The sequence below is a fragment of the Bacillus rossius genome, chromosome 3, assembly GCF_032445375.1.
Source record: "Bacillus rossius redtenbacheri isolate Brsri chromosome 3, Brsri_v3, whole genome shotgun sequence".
In the NCBI taxonomy this organism is placed as follows: Eukaryota; Metazoa; Arthropoda; class Insecta; order Phasmatodea; family Bacillidae; genus Bacillus; species Bacillus rossius.
In genome coordinates, this window is record NC_086332.1 from 32,610,899 (window position 1) to 32,635,615 (window position 24,717).

At 38.9% G+C, this 24,717-nt stretch overlaps 2 protein-coding genes across 6 annotated transcripts in view; one reads left to right on the top strand and one right to left on the bottom strand.

Annotated features, from left to right (window-relative positions):
- LOC134530487 (CBP80/20-dependent translation initiation factor) overlaps nucleotides 1-24,717 on the bottom strand; it is a 152,098-nt gene that overhangs the window by 15,344 nt on the left and 112,037 nt on the right. For 2 of the 4 annotated variants that reach the window (XM_063365334.1, XM_063365335.1), the window contains 5 exons: nucleotides 14,712-14,802; nucleotides 11,140-11,245; nucleotides 6,634-6,796; nucleotides 2,575-2,739; nucleotides 1,179-1,374 (listed from right to left, as the gene is read on the bottom strand). In XM_063365334.1, coding sequence (XP_063221404.1) covers nucleotides 1,179-1,374; nucleotides 2,575-2,739; nucleotides 6,634-6,796; nucleotides 11,140-11,245; nucleotides 14,712-14,802 — 721 coding nt within the window. The remainder of the gene's footprint in view (nucleotides 1-1,178; nucleotides 1,375-2,574; nucleotides 2,740-6,633; nucleotides 6,797-11,139; nucleotides 11,246-14,711; nucleotides 14,803-24,717) is intronic. The other 2 variants (XM_063365336.1, XM_063365337.1) reach the window with 1 other exon arrangement.
- Nucleotides 19,488-24,717, top strand: part of LOC134530488 (uncharacterized) — a 58,332-nt gene continuing 53,102 nt past the window's right edge. The window contains exon 1 of one of the 2 annotated variants that reach the window (XM_063365338.1): nucleotides 19,488-19,708. In XM_063365338.1, coding sequence (XP_063221408.1) covers nucleotides 19,611-19,708 — 98 coding nt within the window. In that variant the 5' untranslated portion in view covers nucleotides 19,488-19,610. The remainder of the gene's footprint in view (nucleotides 19,709-24,717) is intronic. The other variant, XM_063365339.1, reaches the window with a different exon arrangement.

A 24,717-nucleotide genomic window follows, 5' to 3' on the forward strand; every position in this document is an offset into this window, starting at 1 on the left:
TAGTGTATGCCTGCTTGCTTCTGCCCTCTCCTCCTCCGTTCGGCGCATGCGCGCTGCGCGGCACATATGTTATAAAAACAGACGTTTTCGATTTATTCGGCCTTGTTCTTCGTGTATCAACTAGCTCGTCTGATCTCGTTTAGTCTCTTTTGAGAGCTCGAGTAATTGTTAGCCTGCATGTAGTCAGTCAGTTAGACTTTAACTTTGTACGACGTGCGCGACCTTGGGGGAAAGAAAATGTAAGTTGGAGTAAGGCGGTGGTCCTTGCCATAATGTAAACGTTTGTTAAATTTTGTGTGTTTTGTCTAAATTCCCTTTCGATCGCCACCTGGAAAATTTCTTTTGGATTTCATGTAACTTGATTTAATTTAACTTCATTGGTTTGTAACTGTTCTCCCCTGAGTCGTCGACGTACATAAAACGTATCGTAAATTTTAATTTTTAGATAATGTAACTTACTTTTGTAACGCACGTAATGCGCATAAGGCAGTGGGTTTTCCCTGCATTTTGGCAATCTTGTAATTTGGCAGTTTCAATGTGCCTACCTTAATGGCCCTTAATGGGACCGCGCATGTTTTGTACTACGTTTCGCCGGCGTAAAATCTCACCTTTTGTAGCCTTGATAATTGCTCGTTCACTGTTGCTGTGTGTGTTAAACTTTTAAAAAACCATATTGGTTTTTTTTTGTTACGTAAATAATCACCTTGTTATTTGTTTGGATTAAAACTTTATTATTATTTAAAAATTGTTGTAGTGTTACAAATACCCGTTCTCAATCCTTGCCATGCTATGGCGTTCCACCCCGTCCTTATGCCTGTAGGCATTACAAGGTACAAAACACCAGCACATTAGATCACGTGTAAACTTGTCAGTCAATTTAAAACAGTTCGAGACATGAAAAATTTAGTAGATAGCCTACCTTTTTCATTTGAAAATATATTTCTAGCAATTTTTATTCTTTTCACTTTTTCTCTATAATGCACCATTTTCGAGATATGTTTGATGGAAAAGACGTTGAAAAGATTGAAAAAATTAGAAAATCGTGGTTTTACTTCAAAACAATAAAATTTTCGTTATTTTTCGAGTTTACCGCAATTTGTTTTCAGGTTCCCACTCATCGCCCTCACGGTCTCTAATGACCCCGACAGCAAGTAAGGAATGGCGGTGGGGCCGCTCACCGTCGACCGCCTGCCGGATGGCGGCCTGGATCTCGGCGGGGAACTCCCCCAGGTCGGGCGCCTCCTTGGCCACGCGGTAGCCGGCCGCCGCCTGGCGACCCATGTCCGCCGCGCCCAGGCTCTTGGACCGCTTGAGGCCTGTCTGCAAGGCCGGGGAGATGCGCATCAGGCGGCTCTCAAGGGCGTCCGGCACCAGCTGCAACCAGCGCCACAGGCAACACTCGCTGAGAACAAGCCTCCCGACCAACACGTCTCCCGGGTGTCACAGACCCAACTATGCACATCTACACGCAACTTCATGGCCTCCGAGGTGGGCCCTGCTAAACCTCTACTGTCCCATTTCGGGAGGCACTAACAGACAAAGAAACATGCATGTCAGAGATTGGCCTTGGAGTATTTACAAATTTATGTTCTCAAATACTGAACTTTAAAACTTTCGTAAAACTTTTGAAAAATTTAACAAATGAATTTAAGTGTTTAAGTAAACATTATTATCATCCCTAAAATATAACAAAATTATACACAATTTGGTCTTGGGAGGTGTTATTCCACCCATTTCTCCCTGGAGCTAAGGCTTGCAAATAATGCTAGACTTCGAGACATCAATGATGCTCAAACTGAAGAGTAAACGGCCTCCCAGGCAAGAGCGTAGGCGGGGATGTCCATTCAAATCGTGATAGTGTAACATTAATCAGTGTTTTGTACTTTACTTACATCAAAGGGGTATTTTTTCATTAAGTGATTAAATCAAACTTTATACATATCAAATAAAATTAATTAAATTAATCTGAGAGACTTATTAATGCAATTATAGAATTGGACAATTTAAAATTGAAAATCTGAATAGAAAGTCATTTCATACATAATTCCCAAAATATTTGAACTATTTAATTAATGAAGTCATAAACAATAAACAATAAATTCTACCAGTACTTAATATATTTACGATTTGTTTTTGTATTTCGAGGAGAAAATTGCAATGACCATTACAAACGTATATAATTTTTTATAGCTGCATGTGTTTAAAATGTCATTATTTTATTTATAGATTTTTTCACTTTGTACGAAAATTATATATATATATATATATATATATATATATATATATATATAGAGAGAGAGAGAGAGAGAGAGAGAGAGAGTGTGTGTGTGTGTTAGTGAGCGATTCTGAGTAGAAGTTAAACAATACAGGAAAATAAATAACATGTTAAAAATTTGCTTGAACTTAAAAATTGTTGTCACCATGTGTTACAGTGGTCAGTGATGTTATGTGCAATGTCAAAACCTGAAAATTGTTTTTGATTGAAGATAAAAATTCATAGTTTAAATACAATTAAATAGATGACCAAAATAAAAGCGTAGTTAGATGTAAGCCGATGTTCGGAATTGCGTTCACCTTGTTCCCGTTGGCGTTCCCGGGTACAGTCTTCATCTCGCTGGCGCTGTACGACTTGAGGGGGGACTTGCCGGCGGGGAAGTCCCCCGACGGGGGAATGTGCTGGGCAGGAGGCAGCTCCGTCGGGCCCGCCTGGGGCTCCAACTGGAAATGTACGCGGTGGCCCTGGAACATTCGTCACACCCACAACCTATCACTGATGGTCCACAAACATGCTGTGCGAAATGAACATTCCAGCTACGAGTATTTGGTGGGATAAATTTAAGAAAAATTGGAATTAAATTCACCCAATGGCCAATTTGGGTGCTTTTTGTAACAGCTGTGAATAGGTATTATAATGAAACAGAATTGTAAGTGGTGAATTTCTGGATCACGGCCTTTACTGTCCGAGCCTAACGTCTTGGTGACATTAATTACACAGGTCAACAAAAAAAAAATATTTGTAAAAATGTTTTGAACCAATTTATCTAAATTTCATGTATTTTTGGGTGCTGAAACAATATTTGGTATCAGTTTTTTTAACACCAACGATTCACTCCAAATAAGACATCAATTATATATTTAAAAAAAAAAAGGAAAATTTAAAGTGAAAAATTGAAAAATCAGATTTTTTTATTAAGTAACAATTACCACTTACAATAATATTAAATAACTGAATGCAATTTTTTTTTCACTCCCTCTTATCAGTAAATTTCTTGCATAGCTTTTTCTTTGATGTTATGCATATTGTTCTCTGTAAAGTGACCAATAGTAATCACCCATCATCTTGGTATTCCAGCATCCCTGGTATAGTTTCTCAATCTTTTTTATGTCTTTATGAAACTGTTCCCCTTGCTCTTCATTCACATCACCTAAGTTTTCAGGGGAAAAAAAAGATGATTATGCAAAAAGTGGACTTTTAAGGCTCATCAGACAACCAAGAGTTTTGAACTTGTTTATTATATTAGCTACAATAAATTTAAAGTTAAGGGCTTCACATTGCCCAAAAACTTAGTCATGACTTCTTTAAACGATATCCAAGCCTCCTTTTCCTTTTTATTCATCGTTGCGTCGAAGTTGGAATGAAACATCAGTTTACGAATATCAGACCCAAAAAAAAAGCCCTTCCTTCAGTTTAGTTTCTGAGAAATGAGGAAATGCACTACACAAATATATGAAACAGTCACCAACTTTAGACAAAGCTTTAACAAATCGTTTCACTAAGCCCAGTGTTATGTGGAGTGGTGGTCTACTAAAGGTTTATATAAAATATTTTTCATGCCAGGAGTCAAAGTTTTTCTTACGGGCCATTATTTTTTGGACCAATGTTGATCCCTTGCTCTGCTGTCCAACTCACATATAAAACATGGAAACTTATATCAAGATTTTCGTGATTTTCCTTCAAGTGGACTGAATGAGCAACAGGCAATGAAGCATAAATATTTCCATTATGTAATAATACACCATTTAAACTTGTTTTTGATGAGTCTATGAAAAGTCTCCAATCTTCCTTTTTATACTCAATACCAAATTCATTCATTAGACGGTCAATATTATGGCAGTAAACCGATTTCTACACCAAAATTTGCAAAGTATACTTATTTTATAAATTATGTAATGTTCCTTTGATGTTTTTTAATTACAAAGTCACCACATATAGAACAAAAAGTGTTAGGATTGTTTTTACAACCACGATTAGCCATATTAAAAAGTGAATAAAAAGAGCATAGGTTAAGCACTGCAATTCAAGGTTGTATTAGCTACGAACTGCTGTGTAGTTTATCAGAACTACCAACTTTAGAACAATTGATTGTATTGGTAGCCTTATGACACTGAAATATATTGTTAACTTGATATCTCTATGATTACAAATATTTTTTGTATCTATTTTTAAAAATAACTTATATTAACTTAAAATATTAAAATGTGAGAAATTGTTGGGTGATATGAATTTTTTATTATTATTTTCAGTATCAGCACACCAAATAACACAAGAATTAGCTAAAATTATTAAATTTTTTTTTTCACATTGGCCTGTGTTATAGTTCACTTTTTTGTATTTTAATTATTGTGAGTTGATCTGGACAAATTGTATTTATTTATGTTGGAAACCTATTATTTATGTAAATTGAAAATAAATTCACCCAATGACCAATTTAAGCGACATTTGTAACAGCAGTAAATCTGAATTAGAATGCGTGCGAGTAAATGGGTGTGTGTGTGAATTAGGTTTTTTTTTCATCTTCTCAGCAGTGAGATAATTTACAATTAACATACACAACCATAATGTAGGGAAATTTGGCAAGCATCTGGCCTACTATAAGAAAACATCCCAGCATTTGCCAGTGGTTTGATTGGGAGTATGTATAAACCGGATGCATCAGCAAGACATCGGAATCAGCCAATTTTCATTGAATCAGGAACTTACAAAAATCATAAAATTTACTTAAAAAAATTAAAATTAAGATTATCATGATTTTTCGTTTTAGTTTTCCTGTTAACTTTCAACTTGTATATCTCGCTACATTAATCATTCGTCTACAAAAAGGAATAAGTTAAATAAAAAAACTCTTGATAACTAATGACTCTAATATAGCTTTTAATTGTGAATGTTCAAAAATCTAAAAAAAAAAAAAAAAAAAACTAAATTGTATTAATTTTTATTGAAAAAATGTAAACAAATTGTGAAGAAAAAAATTCTTTTGATCCGATCGCTACCAAACTTCGCAGGAGAGTGATGAGAGTGATGACGTGACAGTAATTAAATTTCACTTTTCGTATTTCATTTTACAGTGTGTTGAACTTGAGCCTTTTATTAAAGAAAATTGGAATTAAATTCACCCAATGGCCAATTTGGGGCGACATTTGTAACAGCAGTGAATCGGAATTGGAATGAAACAGAATGGCGAATTTCTTTATCAACTGGATTTTGCTGTCCGAGCCGAAAGTGGTGGCGGCTAGTCCCGCCATTGCGTCCGGTCGCTGGCAGTCGAAACAGCCCGGACCATCGCAGCTGGTGTTAGTAACAGCTCGCTGATTAGTGGTCGGCTCTGTGATTCCCTGAGATGGTGCTCGCCCCGCTCCGAGCCTGTGGACAACTGGAACGAGGACTTGGCCCCCGGCGACAAGCGTACGAGCGTGCCCTACACCGTCAAAATTTTTTTTCACCTCTTACTTGTGAAGAACGCCGGTCACAAACTATCCGGGGATCCTCGCAGATTTATCGTCGTAAAGCTACGAGTGCAAACTTCACTCACTTTGAACATGGACCCACAAGATTAATCTTAGTACTCAAGAGAAAAAAAAAAAACATTTATAATGCTGACTTAGACACGTGCAAAAACACACTCAACTCTTCCCACACCGCACGGATATGCGACGTGGTTTGTTCGAGGGTCCAGGCATATGAGATCACCAACAACACTCTCGGTTCATTTGAGGTGGACTGTTGGTTGAACTCAGGGGCGAAACAACTAAATTCCAAAAGGAGGGGGGGGGGGGGCAATATACCTTTTTATAAAGAATCATCGATCCCCCTATTGAAGCGGGGGGTCCGGGGGTCCTCCCCCGGGAAAGTTTGTATTTCAAGGTGGAAAATGGTGCTATTTAAGCAGTTTTATTATCTAAAAATTGATTACACAGCACTTTTTGTTTGCCCCCACTTCAAGGTTTCAGAAGGGGGGGGGGGAATACCCTTGCCCCCCCACCCCCCTGTTGTTGCGCCCCTGAGTGTAAGTGTTCTGCACTGTCAACATGGTGTCACATCAATTGGTGGTGGTTTTGTTACAGTTGTAGATTCAGACACGTTCTGTACGCACAGCATATTCCGAATAATATTACTCTGGTCTAATATTTCATCGGTAATAAAATTTAGGCCTTACTGTTTAATTGTTTTCCATGATTTATTTAAAATTGTCTACTTTTTTGTTTTAAGTTTTTTTTCTTTCCTTCGCAGGCCCCCCTAGACCCATGGGCCCCGTTGCCATAGCAACGGTAGCACCGGCCATGTGGGGGGCCCTGCCAACAACTCTCGGTTCATGTGAGGTGGACTGTCGGTGGAACTGCGGAGGGTGTAGATACCTGCGGCGCCCCAGGGTGCAGCTGGTGCAGCTGGTGCAGCATGCTGCCGCTCGACTTGGAGTGGTGCAGCTGGTGCAGCACGTTGCCGCTCGACTTGGACGACTGCAGCGCGTGGGGTCGCTGCGCGTGGCTGCCCAGGGCTGCCGGCAGGTTCATGCTGGACCTGCGCACACGCGCTGCTCCAGAGGGCGCGCTCCGAGGCTGGCGGGGCTCCGGGGTGGACTCCGCGACCCGGGGGGAACAATTGCCTCGTTTAGGGTAAAATTTCAATCCGGATTGAACCTGGAGTGGAGTGAACTCGGAGTGAACGTGTAACGAACACAGACTGACGAAATGCGTTTATGGTAAATATCACAATCCAGATTGAAATGCAAACAAGATCGAAGTTGGAGTCAACATGGACTGAAAATGTTGTGTGGTTTTTATCCGTCCAGCAATCTTAAAATATGTTTTTCAATCATCACGTCCAACAATAACTCTACTTCCATCTCTGTCCACACATTCCTCTGCTCTTTTTTTTGTTTTGCCATTTTCACAAATCATGCCTGAAATGCAACGAGACCAATAACAAACAATGCAATAAGGCGGCGGCTTGCTCGTGCGTGTTGTCTTTTCACTACAGTCCGTGTTTAAAGTAAAATCTCATTCCGGATTCTTCAGGCCAGTCCACCTCAACAAGTGGAGTGGATTATCTCACTTCACTCAAACTTCAGTCCACAACAAAGTGTTTTAAGTAATATTTCAATCTAGATTCCTCACTCCACTCCAGGTTCAATCCGGATTGAAATTTTACCCTAAACGAGGTATATCACACCTGCTCACTGTCTGCTGACTCGTGCGTGTGATTCGACACTTCTTTTCTTTAGCCTTTGCGGGTTGGTCCTTGAGGTCAACTGCGCGGTCCAATCACTGAAGCAGCATTTTTGATTGTAGCCTATCGCAAAATGAAACTGCGATTTCCCCCCCCCCCCCCGGGTCACTAAGTCACGGGTGTAAAATTTTAACTGATAAGTAAAATTTTAACTGATAAAATTGGTCTCAAACATGTCAAAATGTCAATAATACGTCATAAAGAGGAGAATGGTTTGCCTCGCTTGTGATTTAAAAAAAAACATTTACCAACGAGTCAATCATTTAATAATAAAAAAACAATGTGACAAGACAATGTAATTGCATTCCAGATGACCTAAGTTCGATTTCCAGTCCATCCATCCTGATTTCCGTTTGCCATGGTTTGTCGAAATCACTCCACGCAAATACTGAAATGGTTCCTTGATCTTGCTTAAATAAACCCATATATTAGAATAACTTGATAAGTTGGTACGTATAGTGCGTTCTTTTACAGTATGAATAATTTTGATTTGCCCGACTAAAATATTTTTGCCATATTAAGTCTTGCAAATATTTTTTTTTCTCACCAAAAGGAGGTACCTATTGCTAGGGACATTTATATTTTCGCGAAAATAATTCGAGAATAGTTGAGAGTTAAAACACCGTAGTGTTGTCTGTGCTTCGTGATTGGTTGAGATTTTTCAGGTAGTGGCAGCACGTTCGATTTTATTTTTAATTGTTATAAATTATATGGTTATTCAGGATTGTTCAACAAAAATTACAATTGTAATATTAAGGAAGTTTGTAGCTACAGTATTTAATAATTTGATATGTATTGGAGCTTTTTATGTTAAACCTAAAAAAAACTTGTCATGAGAAATCATTTGACACGTTCTGAAAGACTACAATCCAATAGAACAATGAACAAATGCTATGTTCGTTTCAGGAAAACAGTGTCGAAAATGTAACAACAGCTGATAAAAAGAAACAGGTTTGATCACAAGCAGGTGCGCAGAGACAAGCTTCGCTGCGGATATGTTGATATAGTTGTAAACAGTTACATTTCTTGAAAAAATCTTTGTGACAAGTTTTTTCTCGAGACACTGTATCTCCGTCGTGCTCTGGTTGACTTGACGCCAAGATAGGGTGGTCCGATCACACCGCAAACCGCATTCTCGTTGGCACTCAAGTGTTGAACTGAGTTCTCTGGCCGGGCGCAGCAGATAATAAATAAATAAATAAATAAATAAATAAATAAAGCGTTGCGAACGAGAACGAATGTTTCCAAATATAACGAGCTTAAATTCCAAAAGCCACCCCTGGGAATAGGCAAGTTTCTTTAGGTGTCTCACTTAACCGGTGTCCGCGCTCGAGGTAGTATTTCTTACGCGGAGATGTACGGTCACTTTAGCGGGTCCGTTCGGTAGAAAAGTAACCAGGACCAAACAAACCTCCGTCACAAATAACCTCTGGAATTTAAAAAAAAAAAAGTGGAGGCAAAAATGTCATAATCTACTCCAGACTGAAACTGTCCTTTGATATCAGTTGATTATTTGGTAAAAATATATTATTTAACATTTTTATTGCAACTTTACGTGTGAATATTTAGACATATAAATATAAAAATTTGATACTCCAAAATCACGTAAAACCATAGTTTTGATACGACCTTTAATTGATTCATGCAATGGGAAATTTTGATTTAGTACAATTCTTTGAACATACGCCAGTGCAGTTTTGCACTGTTTGTCAAGGAAAAAAAATATTCAAGACTGTAAAAATATGAAACACTGGACAACACAGCGAACAGAAGGACACCGCGATGAAACTAAACAGGTACAACACCACGACGACAGCACCGACGAACACAGTTGGGTTCCTGTGAAAAAACAGTTTTGATAAAGTCTTTTCAAGAGTTCGGAAATGCGTTTAAATATTTTTTTTTTTCATTCGAAATGTCGGATTCTACATTTAATAATCGCGGGAGGTTTTCCTTATTACCTAAAACACTGCATAATAGTTATTTCCCCTCCACCCCCCCCCACCCCCCCACCGGCCGACGGGGGACGTAACTAGAGGGGGGGCAGACGGGGCATATGCTCCGGCAGCGCATTCGGGAAAGACGACCTGAAAAAGGGGGGGGGGGGGGGGGGGCCGCTAAAACTGCAGAGTGATTTTACTAAAGATATACTTATACTTGAATATCGTAGTGTAAAGAAACATCAAAAAATTTTTTGGAGGATAAATATTTAAAAGCTGGTCTTTTTCGCGTAATATATATAACTTGTGGTGTACTTAAAAATTAAATGACCACAAATAAATATATATATATATATTTTTACCATCTGAGATGAATCAAAAATATTTGAAATAGTGGAATTAATTTGTGTTGGCGATATGAGGTGTTGTCGGAAAAGGTTTTGGTTTAGTTGATTAAAAAAAAAATAAGGGGCCGTCAAAAAGAGTTCTTGCCCCGGGTGGAAACTAGTCTAGTTACGTCCCCCCCCCTCCCGCAAATAAAAAAAATTCTAGTCTGGGTCCGCGCTGACATACATCTGCTTAACTTTGGTGATTGGACTGCAGTGCTCGTGACACGCCCATTGCGACCTTGGGCCAGTTATAAACGAGGAGAAGTGGTGGCTATCCAATCACGGGTAATCCGCCATAGGAGGTGACCTTGATGTCAACCAAAAGTCGAGTGTAGCCTGGGGTGCAACAAATACGCGAAATAATAAGTGCCTCTACTTGTGCGCTTATACATAACCCCATAACCAGAGGGCTCTGTTTCGCATGTAGGCTAACATCCAAACACTTTTACCTATAAACTGCTTCTGCGATTGGCCCACAGTGAAAGTGGAGGGTTCCAATAAATTGGAAACATTCGTCCAAAAAGGTATCGAACCACGAGAAACCCAGTTTAGACATAGACTTATCTCATATCAACAAACAGGTAAAATATTTTATGATTACCTAGAGGACTGTGGAATCCATCCTGAAGACCTTTGATGAAAATTATTTTCACAGACTTTTACAGTCCGTAACTACACACCAGATACTCGTATTATTTCTTGAAAAAAAAAACTTCTTACAATTTTACATAATTACGTAAGACATCTGCAATGGCGTATCAAGCTTAAAACAGAAAAGAAGTAAGAAAAAAAGGAGAGCATTTTTCGGAATCCAGCCAATTTCATTATGTTGATACATTTACTTCTTCAGCTAATGACTCTGAACGCTTCTCACACATGACGCTATGAATCTATTTCGTTATTCGTTTCTTTCAAAGTGTTTAAGTGCCAACAGCTAAGCTGTTAAAAAAATTACAGAAATTTATCCTTGATATTTAATTTTCTGGTTAATTTCCCCACTTCCTTTGGTTGTGTTCTTGGACACCTTTATTTCAGGGGGGAACACCCGACTGCTTAGAAGACTTCCACACACTGTGTTAATGTTTTGCACAATTTGTTTTATTTTTTTGCTACGGTCGGTGACAGACGGTTTTCCGCCCTTGACTGACCAGACCTGATTTCCCTTCAGAAAAAAAAAATTATCTAAGCCTCGTTGAACATTATTCTATCAGTTATAATGTTAAGAAAAAGCTTCAGTGTTTTTGAGGAACGTGGCGCAACACATGTCTCTCTGGCAACCACACGTATGCCGGCACGCGTTACTTACCGGGAGGTACTCAGGTCACCGGGCTTCATGGTAAACTCTTTGGCATGGACGTTAAGGCGAGGGTTCGGTACCAACATACCGTTCTGCAGAACATCAGTCCTTACATCTGCAAAAAGGAAACACCGCAGGTGGCTTCCCGGAGCAACAAGACGCTTAAGGAAGTGAGAACCAACAGAACATATCACCGTGTCCAGTCATGCTTGGCTGAGGTCGTGTTCCAGTAGCGGTTACTAGTAACAAAGTGATTATTTTAAGTTTAAATTTGGTTTGCTTTGAAGCTGAGGCATTTATAACTACAAAACAAAACAAAAAATTATCATATTAGGTTTTTTTTATGGTACAATTTTCCAAAAACCATACGTTTTTAATATATAAAATGTTGGTTGAAGACAAAATGTCATCTAAATGTCATACGGTAGTAAACTACAAAATTCCTTGAATTTTGAATAGGTAATCATATAATGTTCGCAGGCTTTCACGCCATTGTCTCAAGTAGCTTGGCTTCTGGGTTGTAGCCGTGTCCTTGGCGAATAATTCACCGACGTTTCGGTCGACATTGCAGTCGCCATCACCAGGGAGCAGTTACCTACTGCTGATGTTACCTACTGTTACCTACTGATGATGGCGACTGCAATGTCGACCGAAATGTCGGTGAATTATTCGTCAAGGACGCGGCTACAACACAGAAGCCAAGCTACTTCAGGTAATCATACAGTTTTGCATTGCATTGGGTTCCTCTGTTAAAAATAATTTAACTTAAATTATTTCAAATCATGTACTGATGGCCAAAAAATGTTAATACGGTGTACACAAATACCTGATTTTAAAGAACTTCTATGATTTAAATTAATTATTAAGCTATGATGTATTAAGCAGTTCGCAATGTGAGAAGTGGTTGCAGATGAACACTGAAAGTTCTTAGTTTGAAACACCAAACATTACAAAAAGTTTCACTACGGGCAAAATCCAAACTAGATTTAACACAACTTGATTTTATTATCAGAAAGCTATCATGGCAGGGACGCTAGCTGTCTAGGGAAGCTATCAGGGCCACTTAGCTTTTGAAACACAGTGGAAACGACATACTCAAACCTTTATTTTAATAGCAGTACCAGAAGTTAAAAACTACTGGGAACATGGGTGGTTTAAAGAATAAAACTATCAAAGATTTTTGGAAGATTATTGTAGCACAATATTGGGATTTTTTTTTAAATGATTTCCTGTAGTCAAAATAACTGGATTCAACATACTATGTTTTCTTTTTCGGGTGTTTTAAAATTTCCGATGCATGACTATTGCAAGTGTACGTCAACTGCGCTAGTACGAGCAAGTCCTTTACGTCACTAATATGCATCACTTGTTCTTCAGGAACAAGTGCCTGGCAGCAAATAAACTTTGTGACAGTAAAACAACCCAGCTTCCGCCGGAAGTATCACAGCTGCAGGCACATCATGACCTCCGAGTGGGATGGCGCAGAAGTAAAACACTTGAATTACTTCTAGGAGTGACCGGGTTCGAATCCCATCTTGAGTTCAGATTTTTACGCTGTTTCCCCAAATTCACTCCAGGAAAAAGCTGCGATGGCTCCTCCTATTCCACTCGTGGGTGTCGAGTGAGCTATTGACCTCACTGTTGACGTGAAGCCAACCGAATACACTGCAGACTAATACCGGACAGCTCCAAAATTTCTGTGTGAAAACCTGTCGCCTTTGTCACGTCATAGAGATTGCAGACGGTTTCGGGTTGCCCAGCATGAATCATGGAGGTATTAGTCTACTTATTACTTCTTACCTCCATGGTATGAACAATTTATGTATATGTTTAGTACATGTTATAAAAAAAGGAGGGAGATACAGAAGTGCTACTCTTACAGTGGAAACTGAAACCATTATGTATTGCTCGACATGTGACACTATCTATTGGGTGGGCCCATAACTACTAGCAAACAAAATAAAAAAGGGTCATGAGGTTAATACCAAAGTTAATTTGACTATTTGACAGATTTAAAACAGATTTAAACTGTGCGAAAAACCATTAATGCTGTTTGGTAATATTTTTTTTTTATATAAATAAGTAGAAGATGCAAAATTTTCTGGTAGGCTACACCACAAAATATGTGATCATCAAAATAAAGTGAATTAATTTTCACTGATTTTGTTTGCCTGATAATAGCTTATGCTTTACTTCTCACAATCAATGTAGCTATTTTAGTAATATATTATGAAAGCTACTATCTAGCGGTTGGGCCCAGAACTCCTTCCAAAAAAACTAGGTCGCAGTCTTGGCAATTAGAGTTTCTCCCCAATGATACATGTGGTACTAGTATTATGACAACGAAAATAACTTTATTTCCTCTAAATAAAATAATAATAATCCTTATGCAGATTCATGACTGAAAATAAACCTTCAGCGCTTCAGTTAAAAAAAAAATGTTAATCAAGTTTGACACCAGATAAAATAATATATTACATAACAATTTATCCTATAAAATATTTTATAGTCACGCCTCGTGCCGCTAGGTCATTTTTCAATATCTCGCCTGTGTTGCCAATACAGAGCTGTACTGTGTTGGTCTCGAGTGTATTTGGTTAAGCTCAGCCAAGTAATACACTAACCTGACAGTCCCACGGTTTGCTGGCCTACGGTTAAATGAGCACTTCCATCCTATTGTGTAAACTTCTGCAAATGTCATTATCACGTCCATTGTTATTCTACTGGGCATAAAGGTATATTGATTTCAGTGACTAGTTTCATCACCCGATAGCTATGTATACATCCACTACATGTATCAAGTATTATAATCTTAGTCTACATTTTTACAGGTTTCACAGTCTGCTCTATCATTAATTACTAAAGTTTATGAACCCTGAAAATGCCCTTATTCAATCAGTTGTTATTGTTTTTTGAGTTAGCTACAAACTTGTTCTCCCCAAACGTTTTAGGAATTCTTCGTTCATAAGCCTGTTCACTAAATTTTTTGATATCGCTAAACAACACCCTACGCAAAGATTGGTTTCTAAAGACCTAACTCGATCAAACATATATCCTACAACTATTTATGTGCTATAAGTTTACAAACCCGATACTCTATCTATTTATTTATTTTTAATTTTATATTTATATTGTGTACTTTTCCCTTGTAGGAAATCAAAGCACCATTTAAGGGCACATATTGAAGGGAAAAAAGTTATTTATACATTATTTTTCTGTAGTTTAAGTACGAAATCTTTTCTTAGTTTAGTCTTTTTTTAAATAATCACTTCTTTGTTTTTATTTATATTTAATGTTTAGCCTATTTTTATTTGTGAAAGTTATATATATATTTTTTTAAACCTGGGGTTAAGTGTTAGACAAGTCTGTGTCGCACGTAAAAAGAAGACTAGTAAAAAAAAAATATTCCCGTAGCTAAAAGGTCTCTCACACGCTTCCAGGTCCGCCAATGGACGCGGTACACGAAGTGACAAACATTCACTCCGTTGAACTTGAGCGGAACGGAATAACCTGGACAGCGCCGTGTGCCGTGTGTTCGCGGGTCTGTCGAGGAACAGGCGCAGGCGGAAGGAGCAACTTACTGGGCGGTCGGTATATCTCCATGGTGGGTTTACCTCGGTTAGGCGGCGGGGCGTTGGGCCGGCGCCGGTTGGAGCCTGCATCGCGCACCACCTGCGCACAACACGTACAGCGTCACTGCCGAGCTCGACACACTTCGCCAGTCACTCTCTTTCCAGCGCACAACACACTCAACTACACTGCAGTGAAACATGGCGGCCCTAGACTGGTGCCTCAACCTACTTCTTTCTTTGTCACGCGATTCTCTATTGTCCGTACTTTGCACTTCCCACAACACTTGTTAGATACAAGACGTTCCCTGCAAGTCTCCACCTGAGAAAAAAATTGGTTGTAAAGTCGGTTTACGGACGATAGTTTAACGTGACAACGTCATAACAAAACATTGATGAAATTATTGCATACTTTTATGAATAAAATTGAATCATTTTTATTGAATTATCACTATTTTGTATGGATACAAAGAAGGTGTGAAATGAAATCTACAATTTAATTGATAAATTTACTTTTATTGCAACTCATTAATTCAAATATGTTTATTACTTTAACGAAGAGATTATTATAACTATAACTTTTATACATGTTTGCTATTTAACTTCTTCCAATCTGTGTTATTATGTTAAGGATAGGACGATGATAGGAAAAGTAGGAAACGAATGGGAGTGTTTCAAGTTTAATGTGCCTCGAAAAAGTCAAATTGATGGTTGTTCAAATCGAGTGGAAGAGAGATAGATGCGTCACAAGCGTACAATGAGCGTAAAGGGACACAGCGTAACGGGACAATGTGCGTTATGGGACACTTTTTCGTGCGTGCAGCCGGCGTTCATCGATTTATTAGACGTTTTCACGTCAAAAATACAGCTATTTTTAATCGAATGAACATTTTTTTTCCGTTGGTCGCTACGTTCACTTAATACCTGCTCGCCCTTTTGAGTTTGCGTGCAAACTTTAATATAACCTTATCTTCACTGCACCTCATCTGGCCGTGAGGCCTAAAACTACTTTATGTAGTGATATTCCGAACTGAGATTTGTTTCCACTGTGAAACGGAAGTGGTGACGTTTGCAACCACGAATAAAAGCCTCCAGATGACAAAGTTAAACAGTTTTCAGAGGAACTGGTCGAACCAAAACATCGGAGGAAGAAGCGGATCGATTAAAGACAATCAATCCTGTCCAAAGAAATCAACTGTTTGTAGATGTTCAACATAACGGGTTTCAATCAAACGCTTACAAAAGTTTAGCTGCTACATGAAATCAAACCGAACGACTCAACAGAGTATGAAAAAAAAAAAAAAAACTTTTTTTTCGGAGCTTAATTCAGCTAGCCATTAAAAGCTTTGTCATCTGGAGGTTTTTCTCGTGAATGAAAACTTTCTCACTTCTGTTGCACTGCGACAGCCAATGTCAGGTCGGCATACCACAACACCTGTAGACTGATCCACCTTCTTCCACGTGGAAGCGAACAGGGAATCCCGTAGCTAACTCCCGTAACCGGAGGCGGAGCGTTTTAAAACTCTTGATCACACAAGGTCACTCGAAAACTTTACTCTTTTATAGTTAAAAACATTGTAAACGCTGAGACAAAAAAGAACATCATGCCCCTTAAAGAGAGAGTCGCTGAAGCAATTGCAAGTCCAGGCGCATACGCAGGAGAGATGGAGGAGGGATGTAACCCCCCCCCCCCCCAATTCCCAGAAATAAAAAAAACTTAAAAATATATATCATTTCCACCAAAAAAAAAAAAAGAAGAAGAAATAATCTGAAAGCAAACACTACATTCTTCGTACGCTTCTGATTGCAACTATAACTGCCAATGAGGAAACTGTTTGTTTTAGACAAACAAATATTTGTTTGTTGCGAAACAAATATTTACTTGATGTAACAAAAAATTTGGTTGGCCATGGCAAAGTTTATGAGTGACAAAATTAATTTTGTAGCCCTAACAAAATACATAGTTGAGTTGTCAAAAACATTAAGTACCGTCTAGACATCACCAGAGCTAAAAGGGTGCTTATGTCGATGTGTACTAAGCTAAGTCTAAAACTTTAGTATTTTTTAACAATTTAAGATGACACACGTGTATATCCAATAATATTTGTTTTTAATAAAAACAGTTTATAACCCAGGGAATGATCCTGTTTAAGGAATAACAGTTGACCAAATTGTGTTTCAAAGATACATCAACTTCTACAAGTTATCAATGATGATCTAAAGCTGTCATCAGATTTAAAGACATCACTTTGTTTTTCAGTCAGCTCTTACTGAAGAAGCCCACTGAAGTTTGGAATTTATAAAAATAATAAACAAATACAGGCTCAAAGTACAACGTGTGAGCACGCATATCGAGACTTGCCTGATTCATTTATTTGAGCTATGAACAGGCTACCACAGGAAAAATACAGGTATAGTAGTTACTCTTGCACCATCCAGTTGGCACACAAAAATTCTACGCGCGTGCAAACACAATATTTGTAAAGTTGTTTTTATTTTCTTGGCTTGATTATATTAATTTTGTTTTATTATCACTTTACAAGTATTGTATAGACATTTATGTGGTTGAGTACTAGGCACGTAAAATGGGTCAATAAAGTAAATAAATATTTCAGAAATAATGTGCGCTGTGCTTTTATTCAGCACTCAATTATGACTCAGGATAAACATTTTCTTGTCACTGACTCGATATCACGAGTGCTGTCTGAATTGGTGGCAAGTGTGAGAGTTTAAAACGGTTTCATGCACATTCGGATTGTGCTTACGGGTCGGGTCGCGTGAGGTAAATTGTCAGATAACTCGTCTCTCTCTCCAATGCGATTCCACATGGCGAAAACATGAATTTTTTTTTGAAGGAAAAGGAAGGAGGGGGAGTTTTTAAAGAATAGAAAATATGAATTTAAAAATTTTAAACAGGCTTGTTAAAAAAAATTCACATTTCTATAGACACTAGAACACTGGCATATGCCTACAGACGGACGAGGCTTCACGCACAGTTGAAATTGCAGCTGTTGTAACAGTTCATTTTGCATGACCCGAAATAACTGCCTTCAAAGATATTTTACCTAAATTCGGGGGTGGGGAGATACACACACACCTTGCATCGGCCCCCGGGGATCCGAGTTTAAGCCCCGGCGTGATAAAAAAAAACCGTATTGTTCGCACGTAGGAATCGTGGCGGACGTTGCCATCCATTACGTCAACGCTACATTATCATCTCATCGCCAGTCATAGTTTCCGGCGATCGCGATCTAGCAGTAGCGCTAGAATTACAACCACGCATTTTCCGCTTATTTTCCGCAGAACAACCAAACATTCACGCTGACTTCAAAGACATAGCTTCCACCTAGGCCGCCGAGAAAAACTGAGCCCGGGAGCGGGGTCAAATAATTACGTCATGCACAATTTTTCAAATCTCATTGTAAAAAAAAATAAGGCTAGATAAACTGTAAATTTGAACTGATTGTATTGATTGCATAACTTGTCTATTAGCAATAAACATGAGAAGAAGGAGAGCACAGGGGCATGTTACCCCCCCCCCCCCAACTCACACAAGGGTAAAGGCTGCAATGGATATAAAGACTTTCGAAGTTAATTTTGGACTATTTTTTATATTTAATACTTATCAAAGACGGATGTATAACTATAAATAACTTAGTCAGGCTCTAATATCTAGACTCGACTAAGTTAACTGCATCTAGTGCATCTAGATATTAAGTACCGTTCACCTGATTTTATTGAGGAGGTGCCTCCCGGAAGCCAGTCCTGCACTAACACCATCAGCGCAAACTGAGGCACAGAGAAAAACTTTTCCGTCGGAAAAAAATTGTCAAGTAATAGTTTGTAAAACTACAAGAAATATATTGTAATTTAGTGCAACACATGGCTATGGTAAATTTTGAAAATGTGAAAAAGGTTTTGCGAGATAGGTAATACAGAATATTTCTTACGAAAATTGGCGCATAATTTTACATTTTAAATTATGTTATTTCAATCAAGTAATAACCATGGAAAAGATAATCGAGTATTCAATCATTGGACTTTATTTTATTTATTATGGTTATTAATGTGCGCAGTTAATACAGGACAGCTTCTCAGGGAACGGTTTACAAATAACTTTGACTATTGGAGGTACTGGGACAACACAAAGCATGAATGTCAGGGTAAGAATCCGAAAACAGTATTACTACTTGAACACTATTTTGTATGATACAGCTGTTTTCATGTTAATGTACAAATTTACAAATATTTGTACTTTTTCATGAATATTTATGTTTTATTTACGAAACACAAATATAACTAGAGACCGGAAAAATTCGCGGGTTCATTTCGCGATAGGCTAGACTCCAAACTCTAACACCTTTATGCTGAGTCAGCGATTGGACCACCGGTTATCTGAAGGACTCTAAGCCAATGAAAAACCTTCAACAAAAAAAACGTATCATAATCACAAGCATCCCAGTTGACGCGTGCCACGAGTCAGTATCCAATGAGCAGGTGCAATTTGTCCCAGTACATAGAGTATGGAGTCTATCCTAGAGGTCATTGAAACCGCGAATTTTTCCAGTCTCCAAATATAACAATGCATTAAAATACTGTGGGAACTCGACCGAGTAAACTGCACGCTTCCACGTATCTGATGACAGGACAGCGGTCGGCAGGCAGGACGGTGACGCAGCAAAACAAGACATTGTGATGACGATGCCGGCGGCAGGGCGGTTGGAAGCGTGAGGTTGGCGACACTGCCGCCCGGGCAGGGTGAAGACGGGAAGGGAGGGGGAAGAGGCCGCCGCAGGGCAGAAAGGCAAGCCGGTCACGTGGACCGCCGCGCGGGAGTGAGGAGAAGCAGTCCAGTCTCTCAGCATCGCGCCAGCTGCCGGCCGACATGACGTTCTCGCGGCGCGCTGCACGATGACGTACGGCTCGTGCGACGACGCGAGCGACTCCGAGCGACGCGACGGGAGCGACGGGAGCAAGTACCATGTCAAGTGCGACGAAGCGACGATGTGGTGAGTCTTGAGGGGGGGAAACCTCGTGCGACCACGGCTGTATCCGAAATAAGTAGCACACACATTCCTTACAACCCTTAGGCCCGTTCTACAATGGCACGGAAACGTAACGAACGGCAACCAATGAGATTGCAGTACGAAACTAATTTAATTTTAAATATATATTATACTTTAAAATTATAGCACACACACAATTTACGTAAATAATAAAAAATAACGACAACGTAATAATAAAACACTTGATATACTTTTCAGCAAATTTTTTTTAACGTATTTAAAAAATAAACAAACACGGCTACCACCGCAGCCAAATACTCGGCTACTGTTGGTCGCACGGAGCGATTCTTATTTTCTTTTTTCCTAACCTAACTAAAACTAAGTGTATTTTGGAGGGGTCCGGGTTAGGGAGGGACCTAGGTGCGTCTCAGGCCGAAGCCTATACGCCTAGTCATGCTGGGATTAGCCATGCAAGGAGAGGGTCGCATGCATCATGTGCTAGGAGGGGATTGGCCAGCCATGGCAGCGATTGGCGCCATGACTAACTCCCCTCACTCTTAAATCTAGACTATTACTAGAGATAGGTTGGGCCCAGGTAAAACCTGCATAGACACAGGGAAAACCCTGGGCACATTCATGCGGGATGCAAATTGGCATGCATTACGTGTAGGAGTTTACAGGAGACAGAGGATGGTCTGGATGAAGTGTTGGACAGAGTAGAAAAGAGTCTACCATGCGGGGGTTGGGAACTTGGACTCGTAGTCCGCTTTGCTTTTTATCCAGGACTGGATTTAGTGACCAGGGACGCAAGCGCCCCTGGTGGTGAGTGGTTGCACTGACCACTCACTCCGCCGCCAGTCAGCACCTAAAAAACTAAGAAACTAAAACAGAAAAAAGATAAATGACTTACAAACTAGGCATTTCGTTACGAAATATGCAAACACCCAACTCAGGGATGGACGTGCAGTGCTTAAGATAAAACTAAAATAAGAACTAAATATATATATATTTTTTTTTTATTTTTTTTTATTTTTTATTTTTTTTAGATTTTTTATTATTATTTTAGAAATATATATTTTTGATGACTATTACTTAGTATCTAGGGCTTATTACTAATTTAAAAATCTCTAATATCTACTACTATACTACTAGTTATATATAGAGGAACTGTCGGTGTATAAAGTTACAGGTGAATTAAGTCAAGACCTATTCGCATTCTGGCATGGTTGCAAGCTTGTAATTCAAAATCCCATGTCTTTCAGAAACACAACCGGCACTGGAGGTGAAGCCTGCCAGGCGGGCCATGCCCATCGTACATAGGGAGTCAGCCCTAACACAACAGGCAGTGAACTCCCGGGAGCCGAACCTACACCTGCGTGCTTCGGACCATTTTGAATAAGCAAATTATTCGTTAATGTCTATAGTTTAAGTTTCAACTCGCGGGAGACTGATTGGCCGATCGCTCAGCCAGCCACAGCACACTACGGAGGTCTGTGAGCCAAGATTGAATTTGGCATTTTATATTTTCCATGCAACTCTGGATCTTGTTCGCCCAGTGATGAAATATATGGGTTTCTGCTTATGGCACATTTATCATAGAATTTTTGCGCAGTTCGGAAATAATAATGTTTTAAAAGTTCGAGTTTGAGCTCTCTGTGCATAGCCCTTACGGGGCAATACACAGGCGCATCTGTACGTAAACGGAAGAGCCGAGCATTTCCGAGCTAATCCGTACGGGTTCGTCTTAGTTTGCGCGCTAATATAAAACTCCGTTCCGTGAGATTCGTCTCCGTTAACGTGGCATTGTAGAGCGGGCCTTATAAAATACTGCCACAATGTTAAAGGACGGATTTCTAAAGGATGGATGGCATCTGAATACGTTTACAGCTAGCACCACCTGTTTACGGTTGGTCGTACAAATGTGCACGAAGACATTTTGATTCATCAGCAAAACATAAATAACAACGACCAGTTTTAAATTTTTTAATGTAGTTTGGATGTTATCAGGGGCGTAGCCAGGGGGGGTTTTAGGGGTTCAACCCCCCCCCCCCCCTTAGCACCAAAACTTTAATTAATTTCTTATTCATCACTCAAACAAATTTTATATTAAAATTTAAAATTTTTTTACCATTACAATATTTAAATTTAAGTACCGAAAACTGCTAAAATAGCACTATTTTACACCTTAAAATCCAAATTTTCCTGGGGGAGGACCCCCGCACCCACCGCTTTAATACGGGGGGGGGGGGGGGGGGGGGCATGCTTCTTAACACCCCCCATACACAAATCCTGGCTACGCCACTGGATGTTATATATGTTAGCGATGAAAATAAAGAATTTCTTATAATTCACAAAATATCAGAAATATAATAAACATTTTGTTCGCCATTCAGTAATTTTTACTAACGTTTTTATTTGCCTCTATTTCAGTTATCACTTAAACGCTTATTAACTTACATCATATCAATTCTTGCGGCAAAAATCTTCAAGTAATATTATATATGTATGTACGTGAGTATATATATATATATATATATATATATATATATATATATATATATATATATATATATATATAAAACACAATTCCTAAGCTAATGGATGCAGGGACGCATCAGTGCATGCGAGGTCGCAACCGTAGAAACCTCAAGTTCAGTGGATGCGTGTAGGGATGGACTTGCGTCCCTTGGGAGAATTCTGAAACAACGCAAAAATGGCCACGTCCACTGCAATGCACTTAGTGGATCTCTTAGCTAAGGGATCTATTAGGCTAGTATGCGGATACTTCTAAATATATATCAGCAAATGGTATCCATGGCTTACATCGATTCGGAACCTGTGTCATCGTGAAACTTCTGACAATAGCGATAACTGTGGACCTGGCATTATTTCGTGTTCTCAGAAGCGTTGAATCAGCACGCGAATCAGATTCCTCGTTGCCTCTTTCCGTCGACACACTCCGTAGAACCTTTTCCTGCCATTTCATGTGTGCTGCACATTCTTGGCAAACGTTAAAATATTCTGATTTTAAATTTAAGTGTAAACAAAGTTACATCGAAATTTACTAAAATTATGAGTTCAGCATGGACGGACCAGGATACCGGTGTTCGAGCCCGGGTCCTTCCTAATGCAAGTCCAGTGCCTTAACACTGAACCATTATGCTCTGTTGTGTTAAGTCCTGCACATTTGTACTGCTGGTCGCAGATATGTTAAGAATTCAGTTCGCGACTTGTACCTCAAAACCTACAGCACAAGCTGAAAAACATGTTGCAGTAACGACGCTCCAATAATTCACGCAAAAAAAAATGGGGGGAAGCAGAAATTTAAATCCAACTCCTGTAATACAGAAGCATTGAGTTTCTACCTATAGCATAACGAACGAAACATACAAATCATGAAGAAAATCTGATAATTTCGACATCAATCAAGTTTATTTTGTAAAAAAAAAAAAAATGAGTACACAAATACTATGAATATAATGAGTTGTTTTATAGTAATGTTAATTTCGTTGCAGTAATCGTGCATTCACGTATGAAACTGAACTGTCTGGTCTTGACGACTGCAAATCCACGATACTAGATCGGGTGGCCCTAATATTTCGGAAAGGGGGTTACGTGGAGGAGGGAGGGGTTATCGAGCGCTTTCCCCGGGAATATTTGGACGGTCTCTGGGTAAAAGGTAACAGTCAAAAATTCACTTTTTGCAGGAGAAACAAAAAACTCTTAGATAAAAACTGAATTTAAATACTTAAATTATTTCTTGCATTATTCTTTTATTTACCTACATATTTACCAACATAGTTGCCAATGATTAAAAAGTGCATTACATATTCTAAGTATACTTAAGAGTTTAAGTGACTTGTTGACTAAAAATCACCAAAATGTGACTTGTTACCTTTTACCCGGAGACCGTCCATTTGAAAAATAAACTCTTTAAAACCACATTATTAAGCTAATTAAAAACTGGAAATATGACAATGTATTTACAACTTTATGTTACGAAATTTTTATATTATTAAAATTAGATAGAGTCAAATTTACATTATATAATGAATAATATTCTACAATTTAAAAAATTAATTTCACATGACAAGTGCGTCGGTGTGGAAGGCGGGGCCCAGGGCCTTGCTACAGCGCGCCCCGAGCCGCCGCGCCGGTATAGTCCACTCGCTGAACTCATTTTCTGTGTCGCGACATTGGCGGGGTCCTCGAACAGCCCGCGCAGTCTGTGCTCTCACGGCCGTCGAAGGGTCGCGTGCAGCTCCCCCAGGGACACGCAGACAACTAGCTGTCACTGGCCGAGTGAATGTGCTCGGAGCCAACGACCGTGCATCTGAAAGACTGCAAACTCAACGTCGTTTTGAATCTGTACCCGCGCACGATCACCATCTACACTGCCATCTGTGATTAAAGCAATAAAGCTACGTGCGTGACGATAGAATGGATTGAAATATCGACTGTCAATGTTTTTTTTTTCTTTCTCTATTAAACTCGAACGGAGGCACTAGGTAACTGTCAGTCTCAAATAGCAGATAATTTATTTATAATAATAAACACCTGTAGACTTGTTAATTGCCAGGATTTTCGGTACAATTTAAGATCGTTGAAAGTTTTTTTCTTCTTTTTGTTATAAAAACAGTTCTTCTTTACATTGAGGACTGTATTACACCCGCCAATTTCATTTTATTTAGTTATTATAGAAGCTATCAGGGTGGTAACACATTATCGTAAAAAAACAGCATTTAACGAACTATAATATTAATTAATAGTTAATGTTTTACTACTATTTTTTTATTTATTTAATTCATACATTTAATTCCGACACAAACATTTTAACTGGTATTTAATTGTATTAGCGCTCTCTATGAATTTATGAAAGAATTAGCTAGCTATAGTAGCGCTATCTATTTTTCTCGATTCTAAACACTACTTGGATACATATCAGGCTATTTGAGTTGCCACCCGCTGCTTGACCATCTTTGTCCTTTTGTCGTCATGTTTAAAGTTAGGTA